Raw genomic sequence first — 16,133 nt, 5'->3', positions numbered from 1 at the left:
GGTCTTACTCTGTTGCCCGGGCTTATTTTATTTTTTATTTTTATTTTCTTTAGAGACAGGGTCTCATTCTGTTGCCTAAGCTGGAGTGCAGTGGTGTGATCATAGTTCACCACAGCCTCAAACTCCTGGGCTCAAGTGATTATCTTGCTTCAGTCTCCCAAACAGCTGAGACTACAGGTGCATGCCACCATGCCCAGCTCATTTTTTTTTTAAATAGAGATGGGGTCTTGCTGTGTTACCCAGGCTAGTCTCGAACTCTGGTGTCAAGTAATCCTCCTGCCTTGGCCTCCCAAAGTGCTGAGATTACAGGCATAAGCCACAGTGCTGGGCCAACTATGTGTTTATTTAAATGAGAACTGCTGGTGGTTATCAGTGTGTCATAAGGGACAAAGAACCTAATGGCAGAGTTCTGCTACAGGTCCTGTTTCTGGGGCTCTGGGGGGCTCTGTCCAGTATTTCCAGCAAGTCCCCTGACCCATCTCTCTAGCAGCCATAGGACTGTGTGTGTTATACTCAGAGCAACTCAGAAGGGAGTAGGTCTTTCAGGTTAGACCTGGCCTGACTGCCCAGAAATGTCTCAGAGAAAGGCTAGGGCATCCTTCCCAGTGACTGCACATAAGAAAAGCCAGCCCATCAGGTATAAGCAACAGGCTCATCATGCCCAGGGTTACAGAAAAGAACATGACACTGTGTTCTTCTCTTATTGCTATTTGGTCAAAGGCATGAAGTACATCTTACTTATTTTTATTTATTTTTTTTTTTTCCGAGTCTGATCTTATTTATTTGTTACTCAAAAAATCTTATTTCTGACTGGATTCAGACTTAGAAGTAGAAGCTCGCAGAGAGGAAAGTCTGCGTCTCTTCGCAGTTTGTTCCTGGCGCTTCTCCTTAGCCTCCTTCATTCTCTTGGCCAAAAGTTTAGCATATTCTGCAGCCTCTTCCTTATTTTTCTCAGTAGGCTGCTTCTTCAGAGCAATACGCCGCCGTTTGTGCCGCAGTACACGTTGAGTAACAAGACGCTGAATCTTGGGTGCTTTGGTCCTAGGTTTCTTACTTTCTTTGTTTAAGGGCTTTCTTACAACATACTGGTGGACATCATCTTCTTTAGAGAGACTGAAAAGTTGGCGGATTCTGCTAGCTCTTTTGGGGCCCAGGCGGCGAGGCACTGTAGTATCAGTCAGTCCAGGAATATCCTTCTCTCCTTTTTTTTACAATAACCAAGTTGAGAACGCTCAGATTTGCATCCACAATGCAACCACGAACTGATTTTCTCTCTCTCTCTCTCCAGTTCTCCTTGGTCTGTAACAGGAATGCCCTTACTCAGTAGCAGGCAGACACGGCCATGGGTCAAGACACCCTGCTTCATGGGGAAACCTTGTTTGTCATTCCCACCACTGATTCGGACCACATAACCCTTCCATTCTTCACCCAGAGCGTCAGCAGCAACTTCTGTGGCCATACACTTCTCATAAGAAGTACAAAGTTTGCATTCACCATCCACTTCAATGAGTTTCTGGCAGCCAGTGGCTAGGAAGGAGATGTTCAGCTTCATCTTGAAGCAGCTGAATGCCTCTGAGGCGCCATGGAAAAGAGCTATTTTTCTTTTTATTACAAAGCACAGCACTTGATAAATACTAAAACACTCAGTAAATAGGTATTAACTTAACAAATTAGACTGATATTGTATGTCCTTCAGAAGTTTAACCTGGTCATAAGTATGAGTCATTTAGAGAAATTTCAGGGCTTAAGGCTCTAGTTTTGGAGCCCAAAAAGGCCCCAATTCAAGTCCTAACCATACTAACACCAGTTCCCATATCTTGAAAATGCAAGTGACAACATCTGCCCCAGAGAGTTGTGTGTGAAGGTTAGATGATGCCTGTATTTCATTTATGCCTTATGACAATCCTGATACATACCTATTATTCTTTTGGTTTCTGTCCTTCCTACTTGAAAAATAGGGGCTATGCTTACCTTATTTTATTACAGCTAGTAAAAGCACATAGTATATACTGAAAAATATTTGCCAAATAGATGAGTAAAAAGGACTCAAGATAATTTCTAAGAAATGGTGAACAATATGGTCACAGAAAACTGTTTCCTCATATATTTTAACAATATAAATCCTTTTAAATGCCTGTTTTTCTTCTCTTCTCCCAGATTTTCTTCATTTTTATTAATGTAATTCCTACCTATATTTACTGCTTCTTAGTCTTCATATCATCAAAACTACAGACATATATAAAGTACCTTCATAAAGTTCTTGTATGACTTAAAAACTTTAATGGCTTAAATAATTGGTATGATGAAAATAAGCCTTTAAAAGTATACTATACAATTTTTAAAATAGTTTCAAATCCTGTGACAAATGGAAAATGGCTTTATGTACTTGAGAAAGAGAGCTGCATTCTATGCCTACTCATTTTGAAGTTCATATTTGCAAGCAGGAGAAAGTCCTTCTGTACCAGAGGGATCACTGATTAGCTCTACTATAGTTAAGCTTTACTTAACTATAGCCTAATCAAGGTTTAAAACTAAATGAACATTAGGAAGATTATGTATTGCATTTACTTGTCACATTTTGTAGGTATTGAAATTTTTCTAGATGGGTAAACTATAACCAAAACATAGAGACAAGGAACAGCTTAACTGATTTCTTTTTGCCAACTATAGTTTTAACAGACAGTTCTGAATCTCCCAACGATTTTTTTTTTTTTTTTTTTAGACAGGATCTTGTTCTGTTACCCAGGCTGGAGTGCAGTGATGTAATCACAGCTCACTGAATCCTTGACTTCTCGGGCTTAAGCAACCCTCCCACCTCAGCCTCCTGAGTAACTGGGACTACAGGCACACACCACCAGGCCTGGGTAATTTTTTTATTTTTTGTAGAGACGGGGTTTCGCCATGTTGCCCAGGCTGAGCTCAAGTGATCCACCTGCCTCAGCCTCCCAAAGTGCTGGGGTTATAGGTGCGAAGCACAGTGTAATCTTTTTTATATTAATATGTAATATTTGTATATATCTTAGGGGTACATGTGATATTTTGTTAGCTGATACTTTGTTACATGTGTAAAATGTGTAATGATCAAGTCAAGGGATTTAGGATATCCATCACATTGAATATTTAACAATTCTATGTGTTGGGAACATTTTAAGTCCTTTCTTCTATTTGAATTATACAATGCATTATTGTTAACTATAGTCACCATACTCTGCTCTTGAACATTAGAACTTATTCCTTCTTTCTAATTGTATGTTTATACCCATTAACCAACCCTTCTTCACAGCCCCTCACAACACACCCATCCCAACCTCTGGTATTTATCTTGTACTCCCTACATCCATGAGATCAATTTTTTTTTTTTTTTTTTTTTTTTTTTTTTTGAGATGGAGTTTAGCTCTTGTTGCCCAGGCTGGAGTGCAATGGTGCAATCTTGGCTCACCGCAACCTCCGCCTCCCGGGTTCAAGCAATTCTCTTGCCTCAGCCTCCCGAGTAGCAGGGATTACAGGCATGCATCACCACACCTGGCTAATTTTGTATTTTTAGTAGAGACGGGGTTTCTCCATGTTGGTCAGGCCGGTCTCGAATTCCTGACCTCAGGTGATCCGCCTGCCTCGGCCTCCCAAAGTGCTGGGATTACAGGCGTGAGCCACAGCACCTGGCCACTTTTTTAGCTCCCATATAAGTGAGAGCATGCCATATTTGTCTTTCTATGCCTGCCTTATTTCACTTAACATAATGACCTCCAATTCCATCCATGTTGCTACAAATGACATGACTGCATTATTTTTTATGGCCAAATAGTATCCCATTGTGTATAGATACCATATTTTCTTAATCCATTTGTCTGCTGATGGACACTTAGGTTGATTCTGTATCTTTGTTATTGTGAATAGTGCTGCAATAAACATGGAGGTGCAGGTATCTTTCTGATACGCTGATTTTTCTTCTTTTGGATAAATAGTAGTGGGATTGCTAGATCATACAGTAGTTCTATTTTTAGCTTTTTGAGAAATATTCATACTGTTTTCCGTAATGGCTATACTGATTTACATTCCCACCAACAGTGTATAAGAGTTTGCTTTTCTCTGCATCCTCGCCAGCATCTGTTATTTTTAATCTTTTGAATAATAGCTATTCTAACAGTTACCAAGGTAATATTAAAATACAGCTGTATGGCTTTAAAGGGAAGCTGATTTAAAAAAATACAGCTGTGAATAAGAACAAAAAAGTTTAAAATTACCAAAAAATATGTTTCTTTTGTCTATTTAAAAATATAAGGAACCAGCTGGCCCTCACTCTTTCTTTCCTCTAGCCATCATATTTAAACAACTATGAGCCTGGGAAGCTTTATCCTGCAAAATGAAATTTAGCTGCTAGACACCAAAGCAACAACATGAACTAAAAGATGCTGAAAATCCAAGTTGCACTCTTGATTTTGGTAAGCATATCCCCTTGAATTCTTTTTTTTTTTTTTTTTTTTGAGACGGAGTCTCGCTCTGTCACCCAAGCTGGAGCGCAGTGGCGCAATCTCGGCTTACTGCAAGCTCCGCCTCCCGGGTTCACGCCATTCTCCTGCCTCAGCCTCTCCGAGTAGCTGGGACTACAGGCGCCTGCCACCACGCCCGGCTAATTTTTTTTTTTATATTTTTAGTAGAGACGGGGTTTCACCGTGGTCTCGATCTCCTGACCTCGTGATCCGCCCGCCTCGGCCTCCCCTTGAATTCTTGAGGACAATACAGTGACCCCAGATGGTAGCAAAGGGCATGAGTGTGCTGGCCTGACCCCTCGACTGCCCACAGGAACACAGAGCATCCCAGTGTGATTCCGGTGTAAGCCACCATGCCCCACCTCCAATACTGTTTTTTTTTTTCAACCTCATTTACTTTTTTTCAGTAGAGATGAGGTTTCACTATGTTGCTCAGGCTGGTCTTGAACCCCTGGACTCAAGTGATCCGCCCACCTCAGCCTCCCAAAGTGCTGGAATTACAAGCGTGAACTACCGTGCTTGGCCCAACACACACACACACACACACACACACACACACACATTTTTTTTTTTTTTTTTTTGAGACAGAGTTACAGAGTTTCCCACTGTTGCCCAGGCTGGAGTGCAGTGGTATGATCATAGCTCACTGCAGACTCCACCTCCCAGGTTCAAGCAATTCTTGTGCCTCAGCCTCCCGAGTAACTGGGACTTCAGGCATGTGCCACTATGCCCAGCTAATTTTTGTATTTTTAGTAGAGATGGGGTTTCACTATGATGGCCAGGCTGGTCTCGATCTCCTGGCCTCAAGTGATCTGCCTGCCTCAGTCTCCCAAAGTGCTGGGACTACAGGCATAAGCCACCGCTTCCAGCGTTTCTATTTTTGGAAACAGTCTCACTCTATCTCCCAGCTTGGAGTGCAGTGGCGCGATCTTGGCTTGTTACAACCTCCGCCTCCTAGGTTCAAGCAATTCTCATGCCTCGGCCTCCCAAGTAGCTGGGATTATAGGTGCCTGCCACCACTCCTGGCTAACTTTTGTATTTTTAGTAGATATGGGGTTTCACGATGTTGGCCAGGCTGGTTTGGAACTCCTGACCTCAAGTGATCCACCCTCCTTGGCCTCTCAAAGTGCTGGGATTACAGGCATGAGCCACTGCGTCCAGCCCCAGCCTGTATTTTTAAAGGTTTTTATTTTGTCCAAAGCCAAAAACAATTAAAAAAAAAAAAAGAAAAAAATTTGCAAATATCTATATGTATACATATATGTAAATATATATAAAACAATACTCCATGACAACTAACCACAAGAGGGCGCTTCCACAATGGAAAGAAACCACCAACCTTATTTCCTTTACTTATTTGAGTAAGTGTTGGGCACACATTTTCAAACTTTTGTAGAGTAACTCCTATTTCAAATCCTTTATTTTTCCATAGCCATAAGCTTGCTAGATACTCATATTTTAAGGGCGTCTATCCACAACTTAGATTTCAATCTTCTTAATTGGAGAGTCCATGTATCTAGTACTTGGTAAATGAGTCCTTACATTATTTTTTCTTTTAAGAGACAAGGTCTCACTATGTTGCCCAGGCCGGAATACAGTGGCTATTCACAGGCTTGATCATTGTGCACTACAGCCCTGAAATGGGCCCAAGCAATCTTCCCACCTTAGCCACCTGACCAGCTGAGACTACGGTGTGTGCCACTATGTCTGGCTATTTTTTTTTTCATTTAATTAAATTAATTTATTTATTTTAAGACTGGTTCTGGCTCCCATCACCCAGGCTGGAGTGCCATGGCACTATCACAGCTCACTGCAGCCTTGACTTCCTGGGCTCCGGTGATCCTCCTACCTCAGCCTCCTGAGTAGCTGGGACTACAGATGTGTGTCACCACTCCCAGCTAAATTTTTGTATTTTTAGTAGAGATGAGGATTCACCATGTTACCCAGGCTGGTCTCAAACTCCTGGGCTCAAACAATGCGCCAGCCTTAGCCTTCCAAAGTGCTGGGATTACAGGTGTGAGCCACTGTACCCAGCTTCATTTTTCATTGTAGAGATGGGGTCCTCAATATATTGCTTAGGCTGGTCTTAAAAATCCTGGCCTCAAGCAATGCTCCTGCCTCAGCCTCCCGAGTAGCTGGGATTACAGGTGTAAGCCACCTTGCCTGGCTAGTCTTTACACTATTAAATGCAGATTAAATGACAACTGGCCTGGCACAGTGGCTTGTGCCTATAATCCTAGTTACTCAGGAGGCTTAAGACCAGAGAATAGCTTGAGGCCAGGAGCTGAGACCAGCCTGGGCAACACAGTAAGACCTCATCTCTAAAAAAAAATAATAATAAACCGAAGGCTGGGCGCATGGTGGCTCACGCCTGTAATCCCAGCACTTTGGGAGGCCAAGGTGGGTGGGTCACCTGAGGTCAGAAGTTCAAGACCAGCCTGGCCAATATGGTGAAACCCTGTCTCTACGAAAAATACAAAACTTAGCTGGGCATGATGGCAGGTGCCTGTAATCCCAGCTACTCGGAAGGCTGAGGTGGGAGAATAGCTTGTACCTGGGAGGCGGAGGTTGCAGTGAGCCGAGATCATGCCACTGCATTTCAGCCTGGGTGACAGAGTGAGACTCCATCTCAAAAAAATAAATAAGTAAACTGAAAAGGCCAGGTGCCACCGCCTGGAATCCCAGCATTTTGGGAAACTGAGGCAGGAGGATCTCTTGAGGCCAAGAGAGTTTGAGACCAGCCTGGGCAACAAAGTGAGGCCCATCTCTACTAAAAAAAGAAAAAATTTTGTTTTGTTTTAATTAGCTGGGTGCTGTGGTAGGCACCTGTAGTCCCAGCTACTTGGGAGGCTTGAGGGAGGATCACTTAAACACAGGAGAGTTCAAGGCTGCAGTGAGCTCGGATCACATCATTGCACTCCAGCCTGGGTGACAGAGCTAGACCCTGTCTCTTTAAATAAATAAATAAATAAATAAATAAATAAATAGAAGTTCAAAGCTGCTGCAGTGAGCTATGATGGATCATGCCACTGGACTCCAGCCTGGGTGATAGAGATCTCCACTCTAAAGAAAAAAAAAAGAGATGAACTCTTCATTCATAAAAATGTCATGTTGTACATATGGTATTATAAATGTGTTTCGAGTCATATACTAGGCTTAAAAAAACTTTGCTAGTAAAATAGAGAAACCAGGTTTCTTTCTATCATTATCACTTTTAGCTGCCATACTTTAGCACATTTTTAAGTCTGGCACAAATGATTAATAGTTTTACTTTAAAACAGATTATGGTACAGTCATGCATCACCTAATGACAAGAATATGTTTGGAGAAATGCGTAGTGCATCATGAGATGATTTCGTGATTGTATGAACATCATAAAGAGTACTTACATAAGCCTAGATGGCATACCCCACTATACACCTAGGCTTTATGGTATTGCCTATTGCTCTTAGGCTACAAACTTATATATTATGGTACTGTGCTGAATAATGTAGGCAACTGTAACACAATGGTAAGAATTTGTGTATCTTTTTTTTTTTGAGACAGGGTCTCACTCTGGTTGCCCAAGCTGGAGTGCAGTGGTATGATCTCAACTCACTCAGTCTCCCGAGTAGCTGGGACTATAGGTGCACACCACCACCCTCAGGTTTGTTTTTGTTTGTTTGTTTGTTTGTTTTTGAGACGGAGTCTCACTCTGTCGCCCAGGCTGGAGTGCAGTGGCGTGATCTTGGCTCACTGCAACCTCCGCCTCCTGAGTTCAAGCAATTCTTCTGCCTCAGCCTCCTGAACAGCTGGGACTACAGGCGCATGCTGCCACGCCCAGCTAATTTTTTGTGTTTTAGTAGAGACAGGGTTTCACTGTGTTGCCCAGGCTGGTCGCGAACTCCTCAGCTCAGGCAATCCACCCACCTCGGCCTCCCAAAGTGCTGGGATTACAGGCGTGAGCCACTGCGCACGGCCTATTTTTTTTTTAAGTAAAGACGGGGTTTCACCATGTTGCCCAGGCTGCATTTGTGTGTCTTAACATATGTACAGTTAGAAAAGGTATAGTAAAAATATAGTATTACAATCTGAGGGGATTGCTGTCATATATGCAATCCATCACTGACTGAAATGTCATTATGCAGCACATGACTATATAACAGTTCCATTTAATTACTACTAGAAATAAAAAGTCAGTATCTCTACCTAGAGAGACTTCCTTGATCAGCTCAGCAGCAGCATGGCAACCCTGAACAAGTATCCTGGTCCAGGATGACAGATCCCGATGTGTCTCCACCCTGAAGAGATGCATCTCAATGCCCTGTCGAGAGCCTGTCCTGGTAGCAAATGTAAGGTCAGATCCAAGAGAGGGGGATCGACATCCGGAGCCAGAATGAACCAACCTAGGACCACAAACAGAGCAGAGATCAAAAGTAACTACATTATCAGACGAAAATGTCAGGAATTTGTGCTCATTGATAAGCAGAAACTTATAAAAGCAATCAGTAGTTTTTGGATATAGACATTTCAAAGCAAGATTATAGTCTGTGAAATACAGACCATTCTGTTTTCCCATAAAATGACCCCTGGTGTCACAGTCAGACAAGATACCAGTCTTGAACTCCTGGGCTCAAATAATCCTCCTGCCTCGGCCTCCCAAAGTGCTGGGATTACAGGTGTGAGCCACTGGGCCTGTCCAAGATACTGGGCTGGATGAACCGTGGCCCTAATTTTCCATGAGCTCCTCTATGCTCCCAAGAGGTTATGTGTATCAACAAGATATGATTTTGATTAGGAAATAAGTAAATTAACAGTAATAACTTCAGAGGAAAAATATGCTTCTGTAAGAAAAAATGGATAGCTAACAGCGTTTCAAACATTTCAGCCAAAGAGCTTAAAAAATATATATTTTTAACATCAATCTCTTGTCCAATCACCAAAGAACTTCCAATGGTAGAAGGCAGTGAATATCTCTTCTGGGGAGATGCAGCTAGTAAAGATGCACAGTGAACATAAAGTCGGGTTTTATCTAAAAATTCATGCTGCTTTTGCATTTGACTCTAGAATTCCTTGGCCTGTGAAGAAATGTGTGAAAAAAGTGATTCCAAAATAAATAAAACTGTCTTTGTTTGCAAATGACATGATTGTCTACATTTTTAAAATCCCCCAAAACAGACAAAGGAAATAAAACATCTGGATGCCTGCAGTGACTCACACCTGTAATCCCAGCACTTTCAGAGGCTGAGGCAGAAGGATCACTTGAGCCCAGGATTTTGAGACCAACCTGGGCAACATAGAGATACCCTGTCTTTACAAAAACAAGACAAAACAAAAACCAAAAAACAAAAAGGCTCAGCATGGTGGTGTGTACCTGTGGTCCCAGCTACTTGGGAGGCTGAGGTAGAAGGTTGCTTGAGCCCAGGAGGTTGAGGCTGCCGTGAGCCATGATTATGCCACTGCATTCCAGCTTTGGCAACAGAGTGAGACCCTGTACACAACTCCTAAAACTAATAGGCAATGATAGCAATGTTGCAGGATATAAGATTAATATACAAAAGTCAGTTGCTTTGAACAATTGAAATCTGAAATTCAAAACATACAATTTATGTCAGTTACCATAAAATGAAATGCTTAAGCATAAGTCCAACAAAGTATGTATAGAATCTCTATGAAAAAAACTTCAAAACTTTCCTGAACGAAAGCAAAGATGATCTAAATAAACCAAGAGATATTTTACATTCATGGGTAGAAAGACTCCATATTAAGATGTCAGTTCTCTTTTAGGTGATCTACAGATTGAATGCCATCCCATTAAAATCCCAGCAAGTTATTTTGTAGATACTGATAAACTGATTCCAAAGTTTGTATGGAAACTCAAAAGACTCAGATAGTCAACATAATACTAAAGAAGAACAAAAGTTGAAAATAAATCTGTATACTGGCACCACTCAACTTTGACTTACTATAAAACTACAGTAATCAAAACAGTGTGAAATTGGCAAAAGAACAAACAAATTGATCAATGGAGCAGAATAGACAGCCCAGAAATAAACCCACACAAATACAGTCAACTGATCTTTGACAAAGAAACAAAGGTGATTCAGGCCGGGCGTGGTGGCTCATGTCTGTAATCCCAGCACTTTTGGTTTTTTATTTTTTATTTTTAGTAGAGACGGGGTTTCACCATGTTAGCCAGGCTGGTCTTGAACTCCTGACCTCAGGTGATCTGCCTGCCTGGGCCTCCCTGAGTGCTGGGATTACAGGCATGAGCCACCGTGCCCGGCCAATCCCAGCACTTTGGGAGGCCGAGGCGGGCGGATCACTTGAGGTCAGGAGTTTAAGTCCAGCCTAGCCCACATGGTAAAACCCCATCTCTACTAAAATACAAAAATTAACCAGGCATGGTGGTGGGCACCTGTAATCTCAGTTACTCGGGAGGCTGCGGCAGGAGAATTGCTTGAACCCGGGAGGTGGAGGTTGCAGTGAGCCGAGATCACGCCACTGCACTCCAGCCTGGGCAACAAGAGAGAGACTCCCTCTCAAAAAAAAAACAAAAAAAAGAGAGAGAGAAACAAAGGTGATTCACTGGAGAAAGAATGGTCTTTTCTTTTTTTTTTTTCTTTTTTTTTTTTTTTTTTTTTTTTTTGAGACGGAGTCTTGCTCTGTCCCCCAGGCTGGAGTGCAGTGGCGCATCTCGGCTCACTGCAAGCTCCGCCTCCCGGGTTCACGCCATTCTCCTGCCTCAGCCTCCCGAGTAGCTGGGACTACAGGCGCCCGCCAACATGCCCGGCTAATTTTTTTGTATTTTTAGTAGAGACGGGGTTTCACCATGTTAGCCAGGATGGTCTCGATCTCCTGACCTCGTGATCCGCCCGCCTCGGCCTCCCAAAGTGCTGGGATTACAGGCTTGAGCCACCGCGCCCGGCTCTTTTTTTTTTTTCTTAAGATGGAGTCTTGCTCTTCTCACACAGGCTGGAGCGCAATGGCACGATTTCAGCTCACTGCAACCTCCACTTCCTGGGTTCAAGCGATTCTCCTGCCTTAGTCTCCCGAATAGCTGGGATTACAGGCTCCCGCCACCATACTCAGCTAATTTTTGTATTTTTAGTAGAGACAGGGTTTTACCATGTTGGCCAGGCTGGTCTTGACCTCAGGTGATCTGCCTGCCTGGGCCTCCCAAAGTGCTGGGATTACAGGCATGAGCCACCGCACCCAGCCAAGAATCGTCTGTCTTTTCAACAAATGCTAGAAATAAGTAGATGTCCATATGCAAAAAAAAAAAAAAAAAAAAAAACAGACCTTACATACTTTTCACAAAAATTAACTCAAAATGGATCTTTGACCTAAGTGTAAAACACAATACTAAAATTTATACAAAAATTAGCCGGGTGTGGTGGTGGGCGCCTGTAATCCCAGCTACTCAGGAGGCTGAGGCAGGAGAATCGCTTGAACCTGGGAGGTGGAGGTTGCAGTGAGCCGAGATTGCGCTATTGCACTCCAGCCTGAGGGACAAGAGCAAGACTTCGTCTCAAAAAAAAAGAAAAAAAAAAATTTCTATAACACAGGAGCAACTCTAGATGATCTAAAAGGATATAACATCAAAAGCACAATCCCTGAAGAAAAAAATTGGTAAGCTGGACTTCATTAAAATTAAAAACTTCTGATTTGCAAAAAATACTGTTAAGAGAATGAGGCTGGGTGCGGTGGCTCACGCCTGTAATCCCAGCACTTTGGGAGGCCAAGGCAGGTGGATCATGAGGTCAGGAGCTGGAGATCATCCTGGCTAACACGGTGAAACCCTGTCTCTACCAAAAATACAAAAAATTAGCCAGGCATGGTGGCGGGCATCTGTAGTCCCACCTACTCGGGAAGCTGAGGGAGGAGAATGGCGTGAACCCGGGAGGCAGAGCTTGCAGTGAGCCAAGATTGCGCCACTGCACTCCAGCCTGGGCAACAGAGCGAGACTCCATTTCAAAAAAAAAAAAAAAGAGAGAGAATGAAAAGACAAGCCGCAGACAAAAAAATTTTGCAAAACACATATCTGATAGAGGACTGGTATCCAAAATATATAAAGAACTCTTAAAACTGAATGATGGCCGGGCGCGGTGGCTCACGCTTGTAATCCCAGCACTTTGGGAGGCCGAGGCGGGCGGATCACGAGGTCAGGAGATCGAGACCACGGTGAAACCCCGTCTCTACTAAAAATACAAAAAATTAGCCGGGCGTGGTGGCGGGCGCCTGTAGTCCCAGCTACCCGGAGAGGCTGAGGCAGGAGAATGGCGTGAACCCGGGAGGCGGAGCTTGCAGTGAGCCGAGATTGCGCCACTGCACTCCAGCAAAAAAAAAAAAAAAAAAAAAAAACTGAATGATAAGAAAACCACCCATTTAAAAAATGGGCAAAGGACAGCCAGGCGGGGTGGCTCACACCTGTAATCCCAGCACTTTGGGAGGCCAAGGTGGGCAGATCACGAGGTCAGGAGATCGAGACCATCCTGGCTAACACGGTGACACCCCGTCTCTACTAAAAAAATACAAAAAATTAGCCGGGCATGGTGGCAGGAGCCTGTAGTCCCAGCTACTCGGGAGGCTGAGGCAGGAGAATGGCATGAACCCAGGAGACAGAGCGTGCAGTGAGCTGAGATCGTGCCACTGCACTCCAGGCTGGGTGACAGAGTGAGACTCCGTCTCAAAAAAACAAAACAAAACAAAACAAAACAAAAACTGCAAAGGACCCACTTCTTGGCATATATCCAAAAGATCTCAAAACAAGATCTTGAAGATATTTGCACACCTATGTCCACTACAGCATTATCCACAATAGCCAAGAGATGGAAGCAACTTAAATGTCCACTGACAAAAGAAAGGATAAACACAATTTGGTATAAATATACAACGGAACATATTATTCAGCCTAAAAAAGGAAATACTGTCATAATCTACCACACTTAGCCAGTCACAAAAAGACAAATACTACATGAAGTCTATTTACATGAGGTATCCAAGGTAATCATACTCATAACAACAGAAGGTAGAATGTGGTTATCAGGGTTTGAGGGAGAGATGGAAATGGAGAATTGTTCAATAGATACAAAGTTTCTGTTTTGCAAGATAAAGTTCTAGAGATCTGCTACACAACAATGTGCATAGAGTAAACACTAATCTACTGTACACTTAAAAATAATTAGATGGCAAATTTTGTGAGTTTTTTAAAATAAAAATTTATCTGCTAAGGCTCTGTCATCCATGTTATGAGTTTTTTTTAGTATATGTGCTGCCGAAGTGAGTACACGTTATGAGTTTTTTAACACACGCACACACACACACACACACCATTTCCCACCTCTGTCCATCAATAAACAATAACCAACCCAATAGCAAGAAGTGTCCTTAGTGCCCAGATTGAAATCATCCTCTCCCCCAAAAAGATGGTGAAGCTTCTTAGGAAATACATAAGACTGTAATACTGGCTGGGTGTGGTGGCTCATGCCTGTAATCCCAGCACTTTGGAAGGCCAAGGCAGGCAGATCACCTGAGGTCAGGAATTTGAGACCAACCTGGCCAACATGGCGAAGCCCCATCTCTAATAAAAACTCAAAAATGAGCCGGGCATGGTGGTACATACCTGTAATCCCAGCTACTTTGGAGGCTGAGGCAGGAGAATTGCTTGAACTTAGGAGGCGGAGGTTGCAGTGAGTCGAGATTGTACCACTGCCCTCCAGCCTCAAGACTCCATCTCAAAAAAAAAAAAAAAAAAAAACCCTACAAAAAACAGTGAAGTATACATATAGGAAAACCATAAGAAAAGTAATTTTCCTTAAGGTCATGAAACTATTCAGTATTTTGCTTCATAGTTTAATCTATTCACTTTTTTAAAATTTTTCTGACAAAAGAAAGGATAAAGACAATTTGGTATAAATATACAATGGAACATATTATTCAGCCTAAAAAAGGAAATACTGTCATAATCTACCACACTTTTTATATTTTCTTTTTTTAAATTTTCATTTTGAGACAGGGTCTCACTCTGTCCCCCAGACTGAAGTACAGTGGCACAATGTTGGCTCATTGCAACCTCCACCTCCCCGGCTCAAACAATCCTCCCATCTCAGCTTCCTGAGTAGCTAGGACTATAGGCGTGCACCACCATGCCCAGCTCATTTTTATATTTTGTGTAGAGATGTGGTCTCATTATGTTGCCCAGGCTGATCTTGAACTCCTGAGCCCAAGTGATCCTCCCACCTCAGCCTCCCAAGTAGTTGGGACAATAGGCGTGTGACGCCGTGCCTGGCTATATTTTTTTATCATGTGTAGAGACAAGGTCTCATTATGTTGCCTAGGCTGATCTTGAACTCCTGGGCTCAAGCGATCCACATGCCTCAGCCTCCCAAAGTGCAGGGATTACAGCATGAGCCACCACTCCTGGCCTCACTTTTTATATTTTCCCTATTTTAAAGAAGTATTAAGTAGATCAGTGTTAACAGAACAAAATATTACCTCATTTATAAGGATTCACTCACCTGACAATGTTTTCTATACAGCATTTTTTAAAATTTGGTGAGGAATGTACATCAAAGAGAAATAAATAAAATCTCTTTAATGTCTAGCTTAAAAATAGCTGAATTTTGACATCTGCTTCAGCATTCTATTGTAATACGCAGTTACAGCCTCACATAGATATGTAGTTGGAAAAGGGAAGAGTATTTTAATAGCCCCTTTAGATCATGTGGATAGCCTTCTGCCCACAGAACCAAAACTCAACAAGTGGTTTGGTAAAGATTAATTGAAATGTGGAATCTGAAACCTTATCAATAGTTTCTGTATCATGTTTACATTAAAAATCAACTGGTTTCTCTTGAAATTTCAATGGATCTTTTTTATGCATGCATAACTTTGCAACATCACATATCATTCATTTGGAAAAATATTTGTTCATTGAGTTACACAGATTTTCCATGTTAAAAATGGTTCCTTATAAAAGATCAAAAAAATCTCATTTGGTATTACCAGTAATCTCCTCAGAAAAGCAAGTACTGGGAAGCTGTCAAGCTCACAGTAGCAGATATGAGTTTTCTAGCATTCTAATTTTTGCTTGAAAGCTACAATTTTATCATTGGCAACAAATACTATCAGTGTTTTCCTTAAGTTACAGACTTATTTTGGTGATCTGACAAATACCCAAGTCTCACTAAACGTGTTTGTCAATCAGTCATTCTTTCAAGTAAAAAATGATGTTTCTATGAAAAAGCATGGAGTTCAGCTGAGAATTCAATCACACGTGTGCTTTTCCTTGAGACAACAGTCATTCTTCAGTATGTAGCAGAAGTGCTCCACGAGTACTTCCCATTTCATCACACAGAATGTTAAAAAGATGAATACTCAAGGGTCAAGATTAAATAAAATTAATATTTTTTACTATTTCAGCAGAGACATTTTGAAGTTAAACTGGCATTTTTTTCCCTCTGCAAGTCCACGTGGGGATGGATACAATGACTCCCAATACAGTTTGGTGCCAACTGCCTTGATTCATGCTAAGGTGCCAGCAATTTTACCCATCCTCGGTGTAAATGTCAATAATATGAAAAAAAGCAAATTACATTTTAGTATTACTATGAAAATAGCTTTGAACTCACAAGGCCCCTGAAAAGGGGATCCGCAGAGGTCCAT

General features: G+C 42.2%; 1 protein-coding gene and 1 pseudogene across 1 annotated transcript in view; both read right to left on the bottom strand.

The window, feature by feature from the left end:
* SNTB2 (syntrophin beta 2) overlaps nt 1–16,133 on the bottom strand; it is a 144,302-nt gene that overhangs the window by 17,933 nt on the left and 110,236 nt on the right. The window contains exon 6 of the mRNA XM_032156054.2: nt 8,676–8,872. Coding sequence (XP_032011945.1) covers nt 8,676–8,872 — 197 coding nt within the window. The remainder of the gene's footprint in view (nt 1–8,675; nt 8,873–16,133) is intronic.
* On the bottom strand, nt 367–1,596 carry LOC116471437 (small ribosomal subunit protein eS6-like; annotated as a pseudogene).

Source organism: Hylobates moloch, unplaced genomic scaffold (assembly GCF_009828535.3).
Source record: "Hylobates moloch isolate HMO894 unplaced genomic scaffold, HMol_V3 SCAFFOLD_6, whole genome shotgun sequence".
Lineage (NCBI taxonomy): Eukaryota > Metazoa > Chordata > Mammalia > Primates > Hylobatidae > Hylobates > Hylobates moloch.
The sequence above is the reverse complement of the archived record's forward strand: the minus strand, read 5'-3'. Positions and strand labels throughout refer to the sequence as shown.